Here is an 18,751-nt window from a genome sequence, read left to right as displayed (position 1 = left end):
GAAAAATCAATAAATAAGAGCTGAGCATGAGCTTTGGCGCCATCAAGATGGCGATAAAGGAAGTTCAACAGAGTGACCACTGCATCATCAACACGTCTACGAGGCCTGTATGCAAATTGTAGAGGGTCTATAAGCTTCTCTACTTGCTAACTGAGAGTCTGAACTAAAACCAGGAAGACTTATCTTATTACAGTCACTGTAACAGTGACCAGTCATGTGTTTCATGCCTGCCCAGGCCACCCTTAAGTTATTGCTACCCATCTCCGCCTCTACCTTATCCTTGTATTTTACTTTGGCTTTTTTAATTTCTGATCTGATCTCCTTCCTAATTTCTCTGACTTTCAAGATATTCCCTTCAATAAAAGCTTTTTTCCTTTCATGAATCAGCCTCATAAGACCTTTTGAAGACCATGGTTTGTTATTAGGAAAAAAATGGAGATGGTGTCAGTCGCATTCTTAGGATTCGCTTTAGGGTGGATGTAAACAATGGTGACGTTGATCTGTGGGAATTCCCTCGGCAGATAAAACGGCCTCAAAGACACAGAGAGGAGCTCAATGTCAGGCAGACACACTTGTCTACGAACGGTCACATTTTTACACCATTTCTGATTTATATACAAACACACTCCTCCTTGAGATTTCTGGGTAGCTCCGGGGTCTCGATCCAAACGTATGGGAAACCCGAAGCCATTTAGTTCCAGAGAACAATCAGGGTCAGAGTCCTTGAGCCGAGTCTCTGTGAATGCCATTAGACATGTATCCCTGTAGCCACGCAAGTGTGCGACATTCAAATGCAGTTCATCCAATTTACTCCTCAGAGACTGCACATTAGCCAGGATTATTGATGGTAAAGGAATGACTCCAAACAACCGTCAGGATTGCCAATAAAATCATGCGAAATAAAAAACCCATCTTCGTTAAAAGAAGTTCCACAAAGCACAAGCCGATGCTATAGAATTTCCTCAGGCAAAAAAATATATATATAAAGGAATAAAAGAATGAAATAAAATAAGTTAAAACACTGACACTGACAGAGAGAGACAACCTGCTGCTCGCCACAAGAGCAGCGCCCCTCTTTCTAGTCTAGTCTAGACTGAGAATGCATCAAGACCACTCACTCACCCTTCCCTCCTGCCTCTCAGCTGCTGAAACTCACAGTTTGTTACCACGGAAGAGTCACTCCTTCATCTGAGATGAAGCCTGATAGTCTGACTGATGCAATATAACATTCAGTCTACACTTTGTTTTTGTGCAAAGATGATAAAGAGGAAATACTAATAACATAAACAAAAATAAATGTCCAATTTAGAAATCTTATTCTTTTTTGCTCTATAAAATAGTTGTTTTTATTTTTCAGTCAGTAGGATTTACATGAAAATAAAAACAAATTAAGTTTGAGAGAAAAAGTACATTTTTGGCACTCTCTGGGCAACTGACTCAGAGACTCAAATGACTTAAAAAACCCGATTCATTTTGGTGAGTGACTCATTTAAACTCGATTCGGTAAAAAGAATCAAATTTACCATCACTAATACAAATCCCTTTGGAGAAAACAGCTTTAAAATATGTATTGTTAAATTCCAGATGTTTCTTTGCAAGGAAAACTCAGACACTGAAACAATACCACCAGTAACCTCCTACATATGGAAATGTGGTGTCATTAAAGACATAATAATTTCATTAATACCCAATATCCAGCAAAATATGTAATTTGAACATTTTGTTCCTAACGAAATCAAATGTATATATTGTAGAAGATTAGCCAAATTTATGTAAAATGGCCAGTACATGAATTAAAAAAATAAATAAATAAACAAAATCGTATGACTGTGACAAATTTTACACAGTAATTCAGTCTAATAATCCACTCAAATATAAATATAAGTTTAGCTAAAAGCTCTATAGATAAGTCAATCAATAATATAATTCACATTTTAAATGATCATATGTGTTAACGTTTGAATCCTGACCTGAGAGTTTCCACTGCACACTGTGAACTCTTTAGTCCACCAGACAGAAGCTTCACTCCTGAATCCTGCAGGTCAGAGTTACTCAGGTCCAGCTCTCTCAGACTGGAGGACTGGGAGCTGAGGACTGAGCACAGAGCTTCACAGCTTCTCTCTGACAGGTTACAGCCACCCAGTCTGAAAAACAAAAGATAATCTATAATACTTATGTAAAGTTTGTTATTATATTACATGCCATCTTTTTATTTTTGATGAAACCTTAACATACTAAGATACAACATCATATGGATGAACTTGAATAAAATGGTTTTTTTTAATTATATCTTTATTTGGATTGGACAAGAAAAAACCATCTGCATAGCAGTATATGAATAACATGGGAACAAAGTCCTTCCAGGTTTTAGATTAAGTCCAGGAGAGCAAATGATAAACAAAGTGATCAGCGGGTGCATATTAACCTCCACTAGCTATTACTAGGACAGTTGCTCGCATGCTCTCCCAAAGGAGATATATAGAACACATTACATGGAACTATAAACACAAACTGGGAGGGGTGCCCATGCTGCAATCATTGTGAACAAATAAGTAAATAAACAAGCAATAGTAATAGAAGTAAATGTAAAAAACAAACAAACAAAAAACAACCAAGTAATAGTGAGATCAAGTGAAGTCAGCCCTCGTGGGGGTGATGAATTGGATCCAATTGTTCCAAATTTGGTAGAATTTGGCTTTTTGATTTCTTAACAGATATGTAAGTTTTTCCATCCTAAATATCTCTAAAATGATCCCAAACCAGTCGTCTAGGGTAGGCTGGGCTGGGCTTAACCATCTTCTAGTAATTGTTTTTTTACTTGCCACCAAGAGTAATTGCACCAACTTAATCTCACTCCTACATTCCAGAAAGGGGACCAAACCCATGTATAAAACCTTAAAATCTAAAGGTATTTGAACGTTAAAGACTGCACTTAAGGAGACCTGAACGTTTTTTAACTTGGGACAGTCCCAAAAGACATGAAAATGGTTAGCAACAGTCGAGCCGCATTGTCTCCAGCATTGCATATAAGCCCCTTTGTACCTCTCCTGATATGGAGTCTTGAAGTACCTAATAATATTCTTCCAGCTCATAGAACTGTACATGGACCACTGGCAGTACAAAACATTTTCCCACTCCCCCACAGAAATAGCAATCCCTGATTCCCTTTCCCATTTATCCTTAGTGTATAAAGTATTATCCTTGCTGGCACTAGAGAGGGCTTTGTATAGTTTAGAAATAGATTTAGTAGGGGTCATGGTTGTGGCATTTTTCAGGATGAGGAAAAAATGCGACTCAGCATCATTGAAGTCGGACAGTTTGCATTCATGATCAATATATGATCTCAGCTGTAAGTTTCTATGAAAGTTGTATTTTGTCAGGTTGTGATCGTCCCGTAAGGCCTCAAATCTGAGCACAATATTTCTATGAGTAAGAGAGAGGAATGTCGTAAGGCCATAGGATATCCATGCTTCAAAGTTAGAGTCGTGTCTGTTTGGAATAAAATCCGAGTCGAAAGCAACCCACCTGAAGATTTTTAGCATTTTGTGTATCCCACAGATGTTGATTACCTTCTGCCAAACTTGGAGGGTGTGGGTTAACCAGGGGTTCCCCAGCTTTTCCAGCCGGCACATTAGACCCTTATCTGCCATTACAGCTTGTAGGGGGAATCGGTCCAACAGGCTGGACTCCAGTTCCTTCCACCTAGCCGTGTATGTTTTGTTACACCAATATAAGAGGGGGGTTATTTGAGCGACATAATAGTAATTCCTGAGGCAGGGGAGACCCAGTCCTCCCTTTTCCTTGGGGAGCTGGAGGGTAGCATGTTTAATCCTTGGCTTTCGGCCCTGCCAGATAAATCTGGAGATCCATTTGTCCCACTCAATAAATTGGTAATCGCTCACTTCTATTGGCAAGTTTCTAAAAAGATAAAGCAGTCTGGGGAGCGTGTCCATCTTGATTGCGGTTACCCGGGAGCTGAGACGCATAAAGGGGACCAGATTCCATCTGTGCAAATCAGCTTTTATACTTGCAGATATTGGCTCGTAGTTTGCCTGAAAGAGCAGCGAGAGGTCCGCAGTCAAATATATTCCCAGGTACTTAATTTTCTCATTATCCCGATTTACTGTAAATTTGAGTAGAGATGTGTAATATTCTCCTAATGTTGTCAGTTGTTTGTCTATAGTGAATGAAACCAGTCTGATCTAAATCGATGAGGTCAGGTAAAAACTTCTCCAGTCTACGAGCAAGAATAGAAGTAAATAGTTTGTCATCCAAGTTAAGGACACTGATTGGTCGATAGTTTCCACATTCTCGTTTATCTTTCCCCTCTTTTGGGATAATTGAAATAGTTGCCTCCCTCCAGGAGGGTGGGATTTCTCCCTCCTGTAGGATGTAGTTAAATGACTTCAGCAATGTGGGGACTAGATCTGCCCTCAGGGTGCGATACCACTGAGAACTGAACCCGTCCGGCCCAACTGCCTTACCTGGTTTTAATCTGGAAAAAGCATTAATTTCTTCCACTAAAATGGGATGTGTTAGAAGCTCATTTTTGAGAGACGGGAGTGAAGGTAATTCTAGAGAGCTAAGAAAGGCATCAGTACAATTCTCCTCCGTAGCATTGGGCTGTGAGTACAGCTCCCTAAAGAAGGTCTCAAAACATTTCTGAATGTCTTCTAATTTTGATTCCAGAATATTAGTCTTGGGGTCCTTGATTTGGTATATCGTACTTTCCTCTAGTTGTTTGCGTTATTTATGTGCCAGATATTTTGCAGATTTCCCTCCTGTCTCATAGTATTTTTGCCTCAAAAAAATTAAGTTATTTTGGGCCTCCTGGGTGTAAATATCATTAATTTCATCCTGTATTTTCCTGATATCCTGCTTCAGAGTAGGATTTGCGGTGTTTATGTCTTCCTATTCTTTCAACTTTAAATTTACCTGTAGTTCTGCTAATTTTTGCCCTTTGATTCTCTTTAAGTGGGAGGCGATAGAAATTAATGTACCTCTCATTACCGCTTTGAGCGTATCCCAAAGACTAGTTGGAGATACCTCTCCTGTGTCATTAACATCTAGAAATTCTTTAATGTCTACCTTTAATTTGGAAACTATGGCAGGATCATTAAGGTGCGATAACAATTTCCACAGTGTGGTACATTTTTTCCTAGCCACCTGCAAAGATAGAGAGATAGGACTGTGGTCAGATAGATCTCTTGTTAATATGTCACAGTCTTTGACCCTAAACCTATCAACTTTAAACATAAAAAAGTAGTCCAGCCTTGCATACACTTTAAAGGAACCAGAGTAATGAGTGAAATTTCTGGTAGATGCGTAGCGGTCCCTCCATACATCTATTATCCCCATCTCTACCATATAGGAATTGACTTTTCTAGTAAGTGCTGTTACCTGGTTGGTTGGGGAGGAGGAGTCTAGTTTAGGGTCAAGTCTAAAGTTAAAACCCCCCCACAGACAACTATCCCCTGAGAATCCACCAATAAATCAAACCTATTCCTATAGAATAGCCAATCGCTCCCGGGGGGAGCATAAACATTTAAAATTGTGATTTCAGACCCCTCTATCCATTCTGTTATTCTAACCAATCTGCCTTCCTCGTCACAGAGTTCTTAGATATGTTCATAGTTAAGTGTACCAGAGATAAGTGTAGCCACACCCCTCTTGTGTTTGGACTTAACGGAAGAGGAGAATACATATTTAAAACCCTTTCTTTTCAATCTCAAGTGATCTACTTGGTTCATGTGTGTCTCCTGAAGTAATGCAATCTGGGCCTTCTCCTTCCTTAGTTTGGACAGTATCTTATTCATCTTAATCACGTTCAGAACCCCGTTAACATTAAAAGAGATTACTTTCACTGACTCACTTCCCATAAAGGTATATTAAGTTACCACAGCGCATAAACTCAATAGCAGCAGGCAACCCCCTCTTAAAACAGTAACAAGTGAAAAAAGTTAGGAATGAACTGAAAACATTTGAACATAACTGGAGCTTGAAAGCTCCTAAGCTGGCTTCTGACAGTGGAGCACTTCCACTGACACCCTCACAACTTGAAGGGAAACCCCTTATTACTCCCTGAGTTAGGGGGCTTTCCACTGCGACGTCACTCACAGCACGAGAAGCCCCACCCATTTTAGCTCGACAGTAACCATATTTCACCATGTTGTCCATAGCTAATACATAACATTAAATTCGTTCTCTTCACGTCTGTATACTTGCAGCTTCTCTCTATATCCCGCAGCTCCTCGGATCTGACGCGGACGCCGACCACCAACTCCCCGCCACAGCGGGCATCTTTGTAGTTTTTCTCTGGGGGTTGCCAGTGGTGTAATCACCTTTACCGGCAGGCCCCGACTCGCCAGGTCAGCCGTTGCCTCCTCCACCGTGTTGTAGGTTTTCGCTCCTTCTTCGAAAAAAACCTTAAGGCGCGCTGAGTAGAGGGTCCTAAACCGTACATTCTTCTCTTTTAGGACCTTTCGTGCCTCTGCATACTCCTTCCTCATAGCCATGATCTCAGGGGGGTAATCGTGGTCGAGGTTGATCTTGCTGGAATTCAGCATAAAACCTTTCTTTTGCCAAGCGAGCCTCAGCACTTCTTCTTTAACCGTGAAGCACAGGAATTTTACCAGGATCGATCTGGGTTGGGAGCCGTCCGGAGGGAGTAATGATAACACTCTGTGTGCTCTCTGAATTTGTAACGGTGTTGATGGTGGGATGGCGAGATTCTCCCGGAGTAGCTTCTCCACAAAGTGGGCCATAGATGGAGCTCCCGATTCTTCTCCCTCCGGCACCCTGTACAGTCAGAGCGACTCCCTCCTCGAGTAAGCCTCCAGTGATGTTAGTTTTGTTTGAAACTTTTCCTGCATGCTTTCTTCCATTTGCGCAACATCTCTAAAGTTAGAAATATCCTGTCTCAGAGTGACGCTGAAAAACTAGTTCATGCATTTATTACTTCCAGGCTGGACTATTGTAATTCGTTATTATCAGGATGTCCAAAAAACTCCCTGAAAAGCCTTCAGTTAATCCAAAATGCTGCAGCAAGAGTACTGACAGGGACTAGAAAGAGAGAGCAGATTTCTCTTGTTTTGGCTTCCCTTCATTGGCTTCCTGTTAAATCCAGAATTGAATTCAAAATCCTGCTCCTCACATATAAGATCTTAAATAATCAGGCCCAATCTTATCTTAATGACCTTGTAGTACCATATCACCCCATTAGAGCACTTCGCTCTCACACTGCAGGCCTACTTGTTGTTCCTAGAGTATTTGAAAGTAGAATGGGAGGCAGAGCCTTCAGTTTTCAGGCCCCTCTTCTGTGGAACCAGCTTCCAGTTTGGATTCAGGAGACAGACACTATCTCTACTTTTAAGATTAATCTCATATTTCCATTAAAAGTGTTGAATTTGACTGTTTGATGTTCTTTATGATCTCTGGCACCAGTTCATCTGTAGGCTGAGCTCAGTCCATCCATTTAGTGAAATGATGTTTAAAGGTCTCCTTGTTTTCTGAGCGTGCACAGATCCTGAAGCAGAAAGCCTGGGTTACAGAGAAATGATCATCACTGTGATGATGCTCATCATCTCTGACTGGGATTTGAGGTTTTGTCAAAGCAGCAAAGAAAGCCTGGCTATGTTGGACTGGGTGTGGAAGCAGCTCCCAGTTTGAGTTCAGGAGACAGACGCCCTCTCTACTTTGAAGATCAGCTTCAAACTTTCCTTTTTGCTAAAGCATATAGTTAGGGCTGGACCAGGTGACCCTGAATCCTCCCTTAGTTATGCTGCAATAGACGTAGGCTGCCGGGGATTCCCATGATGCATTGAGTTTTTCCTTTCCAGTCACCTTTCTCACTCACTATGTGTTAACAGACCTCTCTGCATTGAATCATATGTGTTATTAACCTCTGTCTCTCTTCCACAGCATGTCTTTATCCTGTCTTCCTTCTCTCACCCCAACCAATCACAGCAAATGGCCCCGCCCCTCCCTGAGCCTGGTTCTGCCAGAGGTTTCTTCCTGTTAAAAGGGAGTTTTTCCTTCCCACTGTCACCAAAGTGCTTGTTCATAGGGGGTCATGTGATTGTTGGGTTTTTCTCTGTATTTATGAAGTGCCTTGAGGTGACTTTTGTTGTGATTTGGCGCTATATAAATAAAATTGAATTGCATTGTTAGTATCTCAGACAAAATCTCGTCTGTGTTCTGGAGCTTATCTTTGTGTTCTGCAACCCTGGTTTCCACATCATTAAGCCGCGCATTGGCTTTATCCAACTCACCCCTTATTTCCACCAGTTGCGCTTTCGTGTCTTTTCGAAATTCTTTCACCTCTTTCCCAACGCCTCTCAGTTCTTTCAGTATCAGCGTCAAACTTGCTGGGTCAACCTCATCTTCTGTCCCAGAATCCTCGCGGCTAGGAGTGGGAGAGTGGCCTCGGCTAGCCCTATAGGGGCTAACGTTAGCCCCTTCTGTTAGCTGCACATTGCCATCTTCCACGTTTTCAAACGTTAACTTCTTAGCTATTTTGTTCTTTCTGGACATCATTTAAACCCCTTTTTCCTCTTTATGTGCACTTAGTGTATTAATTTACTTGGGGCAGTTTTAATAAGTTTCAGTCGAGAGCTCTCGTACTAGGTGTCCATCCCCACGAGCGCCGGAACCGGAAGCCTTGAATAAAATGTTTAATTGGTTCATTTAAAAAAAACAAAATGTCAATTGATCTGACCTCAGAGTATTCAGTTTACAGTTTAAACTTTGTAGTCCAGCAGACAGAATCTTCACTCCTGAATCCTGCACATTTTTGATACTCAGGTCCAGCTCTGTCAGAGTAGAGGACTGAGAGCTGAGCATTGAGGACACAGCTTCACAGTTTTCCACTAGAAGTTCACAGACGTTGAGTCTGAAAATGAAAACATGAACAAAGACTGATGTTAAAGTGTAATCAGGGTGCAATAACTAATCTTATATTTTAAGAATCCTTGTTGTTTTATGCTGAGCAGATGTGGTACGAAACAACAGTAAATTGATCAAGTTTACCTCTACTGTTTAAATTGCTGGATTTATTTTCTCAGTTAAAAACAAAACAAAACAAACAAACAAAAGAAAAAAGAATACAAATCGGTCAGACCTCAGAATATTCAGTTTGGCGTGTGGACTCTCCACTGCAGCAGACAGAAGCTTTACTGCTGAAGCCTTCAGGCTGTCGGTACTCAAGTCCAGCTCTCTCAGACTACAGGACTGGGAGCTGACCACTGACAACAAATTTTCACAGCCTTCCTCTGAGATGTTACAGCTGCTCAGCCTGAAAAAAAATAACAAGAACAACAAAACAATAATATTTATTATCAAATAAAATCTCTTTATATGTTGAATCTAAGTAATCAAATGTGTACAAATGAGTACACTACAATGCACAATTAAATAAAAAAATGTTCAAGAATTTAAGTGTAACAGAAGAAAAATATTTCAAATTAAACACAATTATTCCAATGTATGTAAATGGAAACCAGTGAAGACCAGGTTGATTTAGTGACAGTAGTTCAGTGCCTGCTGGCACAGGCCTGTGAGTACTGCAGTATTACACTTACTGCAGTACTGCTGGTCACTTTATTAATTCTAATATGTGTGATTACTGTAAATGTAGTTATAAATAATGTATCACATCCTGGACTCTCGTTTCATTTTCTGTCTAAAAGCTGCTTTGGCTCATTCCCCTTTAAAGCCCCGCTCTCCCTAAAGGCCAACTTTATTTTGATTGGATGATTTCATAAAGCACGCTGAAGGGCAGTAGCCAGTTATCATGAGCTCCATCTCCTCAACCTTCTGGTTTAGAAATTATAAGAAACTGTATACCTCATAAAAACCCGTCTTGATCCATGCTCAATCATCCAGGTTAGTAAATCCCAAAAGTTGATTCTGTTCATCTGGACGTAGCGCTTTCAGTGGGAGAAACATTTCGTCACTCATCCAGGTGACTTCGTCAGTCTCAGCTGACTTCTGGTTTCCAACCCTATAAAAAGTACATTTGCATAATGACTGAAACCAGCCCACTGAAGGAACAATAAGGCTGGGAGGTCAGTTCCTTGACCATTAGGTTTGAGTCATTATGCAGATGTACTCTTTATAAGATTGGGGAAAGCTGCAGTCAGCTGAGCCTGAAGAAGTCATCTTGATGAGTGACAAAATGTTTCTCCCGCTGAGAGCGCTACGTCCAGATGAACAGAATCAAACTTTGGGGGCTCATAAAATCATGATTAGAAATCTTCTCAGATGTATTTTTACATTTTAGATCCACAGCAACAAAGTTCACAGCAGGATGTCTCTGTTCAGTAATTATTATGCCCATTACCTGCAAACTGTGAGGTACGCAGGTAATGTCAGGTAAACACTAGCTGTCTGAAACTGTTCCTGTTAAATGTGTGTATAAAGGAAATAAGCTGAAATACAGAGACTGGGTGGATCTGTGCTTTGACTTTGACACCAAAAATTTCTTCCTGTTAAAAGGGAGTTTTTCCTTCCCACTGTCGCCAAAGTGTTTGCTCATAGGGGGTCATATGATTGTTGGGTTTTTCTCTGTATTTATTACTGTACGATCTACTGTACATTATAAAGCGCATTGAGGTGACTGTTGTGATTTGGCGCTATATAAATAAAATTGAATTGAATTACATCCCATTTCAGGTACCTAGAACCTGAACCTTCTCTGGAAACCTGGGACGCTGGCGGGTTTCTCTTGCTTACCTATCTGCTCATCCTCTTTCTTTCTGCTCGCATGATGATTTCCTGGTTGAGTTTGTAAAGACTTTTGCTCAGGACCTTCTTGCTGTGCGGCAACAGTGCTAACCACCGTCCGCTGTATGTTTTTCAGTCATTAAATCAAACCATGAAAGATCAGCTTGCTTCTCGTGATGAACCTGTCTGTTTTCGATTCCACACCAGGGTCTGCCCACTGGAAAGTTCAGGGATAAGGGTGGAGGATACTCACACAAACATAAAAACCCAGATTGCAACTCCAACTCTCTGTTCTACTTAACCAGACCTTTCAGGCTCTTGTTCAATTAGAACCTCATGGAGTCTGAGTTAGCGAGACAGTTAAACATCCCTCTATGCCCCCTTAATCCGCCCATTCCCACTAAGTCATTAAATAACCGAGTGTCCCCTCACATAACTCAGCGCACAGAGCCTGTCACCCCTGGCAATCACAAGAAAACACTTACCTTTTTTGCTTTTCATGCACCTCACAAACCACTCATACTCGGGTTTCCTTGGCTAGAATTACATAACCCCCACTTAGACTGGTCAGGTCAGAGGGTAATCAGTTAGAGTCTGTTCTGTCATTCAAATTGCCTTGTTTCTGCCCGTCCACCGGAACCTGTGGAACCATCAACCAACACTGAGACTGTTTTAGATCTCTCCTCTGTCCCCACCAAATGTCATGATCTTCAGGAAGTATTTAGCAAAAGTAAAGCGCTTTCACTGCCACCTCACAAACCACAGGACAGCACCATAGAACTACTCTCTGGCTCCACCCGGCCTTCTAGCTGGCTGTATAACCTGCTTAGACCTGAGTGTGCGGCTATGGAAAAGTACATTAAGGAATCCCTCGGTGCAGGCATAATCCAACGATTGTCATCTCAAGTTGGAACTTCTTTTTTGTGGGGAAAAAGGATGGCTCTCTCTGGCCATGCATTTACTTCAGGGGCCTCAGTGATATTACCATCAAGAATAAGTACCTATTACCTCATTAGCTCTGCTTTCAGGCCATTTCACAGTGCCACTGGGTTTACAAAACCCCACATCCGCAACGCTTACCACTTTTTCCAGATCAATCAGGGAGACAAGTGGAAGACCGTTTTAAACATGCCATTGGGGGACTACGAGTATTTGGTCATGCCGCCTGGGTTAACTAATGCTCCCGCAATGTTTCAAGATTAGTTAACGATGTCCTCCGGGAATTCCTTGACAGGTTCGTATTGGTGTATCTGGATGATATCCTCATTTTTCCCAAAACCTGTGAGGAACATCAGTCTCATGTCCATGCTATTTTTCCAACGTTTGCTGGAGAATAAACCTTATGTCAAAGCAAAAAAGTGTGAATTCCATTCCTCATCAATAACTTTTTTCAGTTACATTTTGGCACGGGGGCAGGTGAAGACGGATCTGGCAAATGTGAAAGCTTTAACAGAGTGGCCTACCCCTTGTACCCATTGTAGATTCAAGAAGCATCTCCAATGGGTTTTGGGAATAGCAAATTTTTATAGACTGTTCATTTTCAACTATAGTCAGGTAGCTGCACCACTCAAGTCTCAGCATGCATCTGGTCCCCCAAAGCTGAAACTGCATTCACCAAACTGAAGTATCTGTTCACCACGGCACCTTTTTGGTTCACCCTGATCACAGTTATCATTGCAAAGGTGGACACATCAGAAATTGGAGAAGGGAGAGGTAAATGATGCCAAGTGAAAGAGAATGCTTTGGGGGGGGTCATGCTGCTGTCATGGTCTGTGTGAGCGGCGGTGGTTTCCCACTAGACTCTGGTTTCTGCCTTTGGGTGAAGCCTGGTCAGCCTGTCCATTGTCCACACCTGACAGTAATCTACTAGGCTGAATATAACATCAGCACTCCCAATAACTCTGCTAACCTCCTAATCCTCGGATCATCTACTCACCCTTGCAGTTCAGTCACGTTTTCCTGGATGCTGGTCTTCTTGATTCACTCACAGCCACATTAATGCCTTTCGTCTCTTAGACTTACTGGACCACTTGGCCTGGATTCAAAGCTAACAAGTACTCACCCAGACCTCACCACCTGCCTTCCCCAAGTTGCTTTCCGACTGCTGACAAGTAAATGGTAAATGGACTGATTCTTATATAGCATTTTTCTACTCTCCCGGAGTACTCACAGCGCTCTATACAACATGCCACATCCACCCAATCACACCCATTCTCACAAACACTTTATCTGAACTTAGTGCTTTCTAAGTACATTCACGCACATTCATACTCTGATGGATGCATCGGAGAGCAAGTTGGGGTTAGTATCTTGCCCAAGGATACTTGACATGCAGACTGGAGGAGCCAGGGATCGAACCACCAACCTTCCGATCAGTAGGTCAGATCAGACCAGCTTTACCTCCTGAGCTACAGAAACCCCAAATAAGACATTGAAGATAACCTCGTTCACTTACTGTAACCTCCACCAGTGATCTTTCTGATGCTGCTCTACCTCTGTTACAGTGACTCAGATTACCATCAACCAAGACCCATTTCCGGAAACCTACCACAGAGCCCACTTCATGCTCACAGCTTCAAGTGCTTGACTTCCGCCATAGTTCACAGTTCATGTTAAAAAATTCCAAGTGTCAAGTTCCTGTGTGTAAATAAAGCCTTCACGTCTAGTAATATTCAGTTCCTTCACCTTTGTCTGTATTTTGGGTTCACCATGTTGTTCTGGCCACACCGAGGTAACAGATTTATATTTGAAAAACAGAGAGACATGGGGGATTGCAATAAAGATGAGACACAAACCAGACCTTAAAATAAGAACATCTGAAAACGATGTAGGTGCAGTCTGGTAGCTCAAGTATTTGCTTTAAAAAACAGAGCTAGACTCCTGGTTGTTGGAGACAAGTGAACAACTTGAGGATAATAAACCTGTCAGAGGGGCTGAAGGATCAGAGCTCATGTTCTTATAGGCTGGATCTGGATTGTGCTTTGATTCGAGTTGAAGACAAAAATATTTCAGAAATGCTGACATGTCCTGCTGGAGAGAAATATTTAAAGTATCATGACTATTTTAGTGACTATTTTTTAATTTTTCTAAAGTGGTAGTGTTCTTTGAACTGAGCACCTCTGATTTATTTCCCATGATTTTAAGAATGAAGCGATGAGTTCATGTTTACTTACAGAGCTTTGTTGGAGGCTTTGACCACTGGCAGCAGCCTCAGAAGAGCCTCCTCTGAAGCAGAGTATTTCTTCAGGTCAAACACATCCAGATCTTCTTCTGATGACAGTAAGATGAAGACCAGAGCTGACCACTGAGCAGGAGACAGTTTACCTGTGGAGAGACTTCCTGATCTCAGGGACTGCTGGATCTCCTCCACTAGAGAACGATCATTCAGTTCATTCAGACAGTGGATCAGATTGATGCTTTTCTCTGCAGACAGATTCTTACTGAGCTTCTCCTTGATGTACTGGACTGTTTCCTGATTGGTCTGTGAGCTACTTCCTGTCTGTGTCAGCAGACCTTCTAGGAGACTCTGATTGGTCTGCAATGAAAGACCCAGGAGGAAGTGGAGGAACAAGTCCAGGTGTCCATTTGGACTCTGTAAGGCCTTGTTCACAGCACTCTGGTAGAAGTGTTTCTCTGCAGATTCTCCTGTGTTAGACTTCTTGGGGGTTGTTTGTTCTTCCAGCAGATTGAGCCCAGAGTTGATGAAGGTCCGATGGACATGAAGAGCAGCCAGCAACTCCTGAACACTCAGATGAACAAAGAAGAACACCTTCTTCTGGTACAGTTTTCTCTCCTCTTTAAAGATCTGTGTGAACACTCCTGAGTACACTGAGGCTGCTCTGATATCGATGCCACACTCTGTCAGGTCTGATTCATAGAAGATCAGGTTTCCTTTCTGCAGCTGATCAAAAGCCAGTTTTCCCAGAGACTCCATCATCTTCCTGCTCTCTGGACTCCAGTGTGCATCTGTCTCAGCTCCTCCATCATACTTGACCTTCTTCACTTTGGCCTGAACCACCAGGAAGTGGATGTACATCTCAGTCAGGGTGTTGGGCAGCTGTCCTCCCTCTCTGGTTTCCAGCACATCCTCCAGAACTGTAGCAGTGATCCAGCAGAAGACTGGGATGTGACACATGATGTGGAGGCTTCGTGATGTCTTGATGTGGGAGATGATCCTGCTGGCCTGCTCCTCATCTCTGAATCTCTTCCTGAAGTACTCCTCCTTCTGTGGGTCAGTGAACCCTCTGACCTCTGTCACCATGCCGACACAGTCAGGAGGGATCTGATTGGCTGCTGCAGGTCGTGTGGTTATCCAGAGGCGAGCAGAGGGAAGCAGTTTCCCCCTGATGAGGTTTATCAGCAGCACATCCACTGAGGTGGACTTTCTAGGGTCAGTTAGGATTGTAGTTTTGTGGAAGTCCAGAGGAAGTCGACACTCATCCAGACCATCAAAGATGAACACAACCTGGAAGTCTTCAAAGCTGCAGATTCCTGCTTCTTTGGTTTCAGTAAAGAAGTGATGAACAAGTCCCACCAAGCTGAACTTTTCCTCTTTCAGCACATTCAGCTCTCTGAAAGTGAATGGAAATATGAACTGGATGTCCTGGTTGGCTTTGTCTTCAGCCCAGTCCAGGCTGTATTTCTGTGTTAAGACCGTTTTCCCAATGCCAGCCACTCCCTTTGTCAGCACTATTCTGATCAGGTATTGTCTTTTGGGTGAGTCTTTAAAGATGTCTTCTTGTCTGATGGTTGTTTCTGGTCTGTGTGGTTTCCTGGATGCTGTTTCAATCTGTCTGACCTCATGTTCCTCATTGACCTCTGCAGTCCCTCCCTCTGTGATGTAGAGCTCTGTGTAGATCTGATTCAGAAGGGTTGGGTTTCCTGCTTTAGCGATGCCCTCAAACACACACTGGAACTTCTCCTTCAAGACAGACTTAAGTTTAGGCTGACACTTCTGAAGAGCATCTGAATCAAAAAAAGGAAAAAAAGAAGGAAAAATACAAATCTGGTCTGAAGGAGCTATGTGATGTACTTTGGCCTTTATTTAACCTATCAAGTTTTTAATATACTCATTCTACCAGAAATTCATCAAAAAGGCACTACAGGAATTCCTAAATGTATTTCCTGAAAACAGCCACATTAAATGTTTTGAACCTCCACATCTGCATTGCTTTGCAGCTTTTCATATGTACCTGATGCCAACATGTGCAGGCTAAACAGGTTTCTGCTTTCTGTGCCTCTTCTCCAAACTTTGTAACCAAAAATAACAACATTGAAGTGTCATAATGTTCCCCACTGCTATGTTATTTAAAGACGCATCTGAGAGAGATTCATTAATTCTTCTCATATATTACAATGGCGAAAGACAATGTAAACCGTTTCTGGCCACACAAAACATGTGCTTTACTTTATTATATATAAATGTGGCATTTTTTTCATTAAACATTTAAGTCAAATGACCGATGCTTAAAGAGTGTCCTCTTGTTAGAGAAACACTCTGACTTTTCTTTTTTAAGGCAATCAGTTTGCATGGTTTTTAAAAGTAAAGAACACTTGTGTTTAATTAAATACAGATCACATTCGATCTAAGTAGTTTCACAGGTTTATGACGATCATCAAAATTCCTCCATGTAGTTTAGAAAATACATTTGCAGGCATGTAACAAATCCAAACATTCGTCGTAGAATGACGTTCTTGCCCTCTCCTTTTTCTTACAATGAATTCTGAGGTTTCACTTTCACATCTCAACAAACTGCAAGGTGACCATTTTTATTCATGGTATCTGATGCATGACCTCACCTTGTTGAGCAGATGGATCAGAGTTCAAACGCAGCTGAGAGAAAAGAGAAGGATCTTTGATCTGAAGATGCTTGATTGTTATCTTGCATGCTTTGTCTCCTTTTTTCCTCACTGTGTCGATCAAGCTGCGTGCCTTGTCTGCTCTGAGTGGGTTCCCCTCCAGTATCGATTCTTCCTCCAACTTATTTAAGATACCATCACTTACAAGGGCCTCAAGGAGCAGTTTAAGGATTTCTATTGTTACCCTCCAGACAAAGGCTGACCGTACCCTGGCAAGCTCCTCCTCTACAGGAAGAAGAAAGAGACATAAACATGCTTCTCAGTCGAAATCATGTGAAAAATACAGTGGAACCCCGACTTACGAATACCCCATTTAACAAAAAATTCAAGTTACGAAGGCAATGAACGGCAATATTTCTGCCCATGGTACGGCAAAATGCCGGTGTAACGAAATCCGCTGGCTCTGATTGGCTGAGCCTACAATGCCCACAAGGCCTTCCGAATCATGTGACAACCCCTTGGCTTCCGTACTCGTGCTTCGCTGTTCCACTTGAACGACATATTGTTGTTCTAGTTAGCAATTAGCCTATCGTTCAGCATCACCTCACTCAAAAGGTGCAATGGCTGTTTCGACTTAAGAAAATTTTCGACTTACGAAAGACCCTCGGGAACGGATTAATTTCGTAAGTCGGGGTTCCACTGTATTTTAACTTTGTTCAATTAACACTTCAACATCTCATCAACAAATACTAAATTTTAGGGTGTGTAGGGTTAAAATGATGCCAGCTTAAAATGAAACCGAAGAAAAAATTGAAACTGAAAAATAATGAAAAATATGAAAAACAAAATCTTGTCATTCATATCCTGCATTCCAGATTAAGTTTAAAATAAGAACGAGTGCAAGTACGAACGTGAGAATTATGTATATTGTAATAGGTATATTGTACCTAAATGATAGTATATTGTACAAACATGAAAAGTATATTGTTAGAACTATATCTAATATTGTTAGAACAATAGTATACTATAATAATAAACTTTTCACGTTATAATGTGACATAGCTCTATTTTTCTTTTGCCTGGGTGGCGGCTCTACGCTTCCGTACTACGCTTCTGTATCCAACACTTTTCAATGTGGCCTCACAAAATTATTATGACTACAACAACCATGAAAAGAGTTGGATGGACATTGCTACTCAATCACAGCTGCCTGGTCAATGTTTTTCATTAGTAATTTAGCAAAGTTGATGGTGTGTGTGTCTGTAAGACAGAGAGAGGGAGAGCGAGGGACAGATTTTGTATGATAAGCTTCATGTTATGAATGCACAGTTTGAGCACTCGGGTTGCATCAGAGCATCAGGCCATATAGTGTGAGACCCTGCATCGTGACCTATGAACTTTGTTAAGGTTCAAAGTTGAGGAAGGAGAGTACACACCACCCATGGTCCAGAAGGTCTTGGTCCAACAATGATTTTAATGAACACACGTGTGGGAAGACACTCTGTACGCAGACAGCCAGTAGTCCTCGACTTAATCAAAGCATGAACAGATATTTTATAGCATCAGGGTTTGTTTACTGACGCCCCTTCATGCGTCACCGGTACATTTTATACATAGATCAGATCAACATCATCATGACTTTTCACCCAGAAAATCATCTTCTATTTTCATGGCTGGCCCTTCCTGTCTACCTTTCAGTTCTTGTCTTGTTCCTCTTTCTTGCCGAGACAACAAGGAACGGTTCCTCTTTTACCGAGACACTTTTGCAGTTACAACCAGACATGAGTAATCTCTCCTCTAAATAAATTTAACTCTGTGTGTGTGTGTGTCACGACCTCACATGCTCTTTCTCAATTCACCTGTTGCACTTCTGACCTTTTACCAGACCAGAAGCTCACTGAGACTATATGTATGTCTTCTACTAAATAAATGTTTTAACCAAGAACCTCTACTAAAACCTTAATATAAAATGATCTGATATATAAGTGTTTTGTAAGCATGTATTGCAATTCCTTCTATGTTCTAGTTTTCCCTCAGCATGGATCATCTAGACACTCTCACTAGATGAAGCTTAAGACCTTTAAAGAACCTGAACATCAACTCAAATAAGCACAGATATGCAATATGTATAAAATAGTTATAACTGCACCTGGAATACAAAGTTAATTTAATACCTGTATGCATAAAACCTTAAAGCCTTCTTAAAGCTATCTGTTACATTGTTAAAGCC

At 41.6% G+C, this 18,751-nt stretch overlaps 2 protein-coding genes across 2 annotated transcripts in view; both read right to left on the bottom strand.

The window, feature by feature from the left end:
* LOC147300656 (uncharacterized) overlaps positions 1-18,751 on the bottom strand; it is a 423,782-nt gene that overhangs the window by 18,502 nt on the left and 386,529 nt on the right. The window contains exons 11-13 of the mRNA XM_086284979.1: positions 9,119-9,292; positions 8,717-8,890; positions 1,971-2,144 (exon numbers count right to left, since the gene is read on the bottom strand). Of these exons, the coding sequence (XP_086141105.1) occupies positions 1,971-2,144; positions 8,717-8,890; positions 9,119-9,292 (522 nt within the window). The remainder of the gene's footprint in view (positions 1-1,970; positions 2,145-8,716; positions 8,891-9,118; positions 9,293-18,751) is intronic.
* The window catches only part of LOC147300668 (NACHT, LRR and PYD domains-containing protein 12-like), a 355,313-nt gene that overhangs the window by 283,503 nt on the left and 53,059 nt on the right, over positions 1-18,751 (bottom strand). The window lies entirely within an intron of this gene.

The sequence above is a fragment of the Aulonocara sp. 'chitande type north' Nkhata Bay genome, unplaced genomic scaffold, assembly GCF_057382095.1.
Source record: "Aulonocara sp. 'chitande type north' Nkhata Bay isolate Kocher_YH1m ecotype deep benthic unplaced genomic scaffold, A_spYH_male_GT1.1 unmapped_scaffold_20, whole genome shotgun sequence".
NCBI lineage: Eukaryota > Metazoa > Chordata > Actinopteri > Cichliformes > Cichlidae > Aulonocara > Aulonocara sp. 'chitande type north' Nkhata Bay.
Note: the sequence above shows the minus strand (reverse complement) of the source record. Positions and strands in the feature narration are given on the sequence as shown.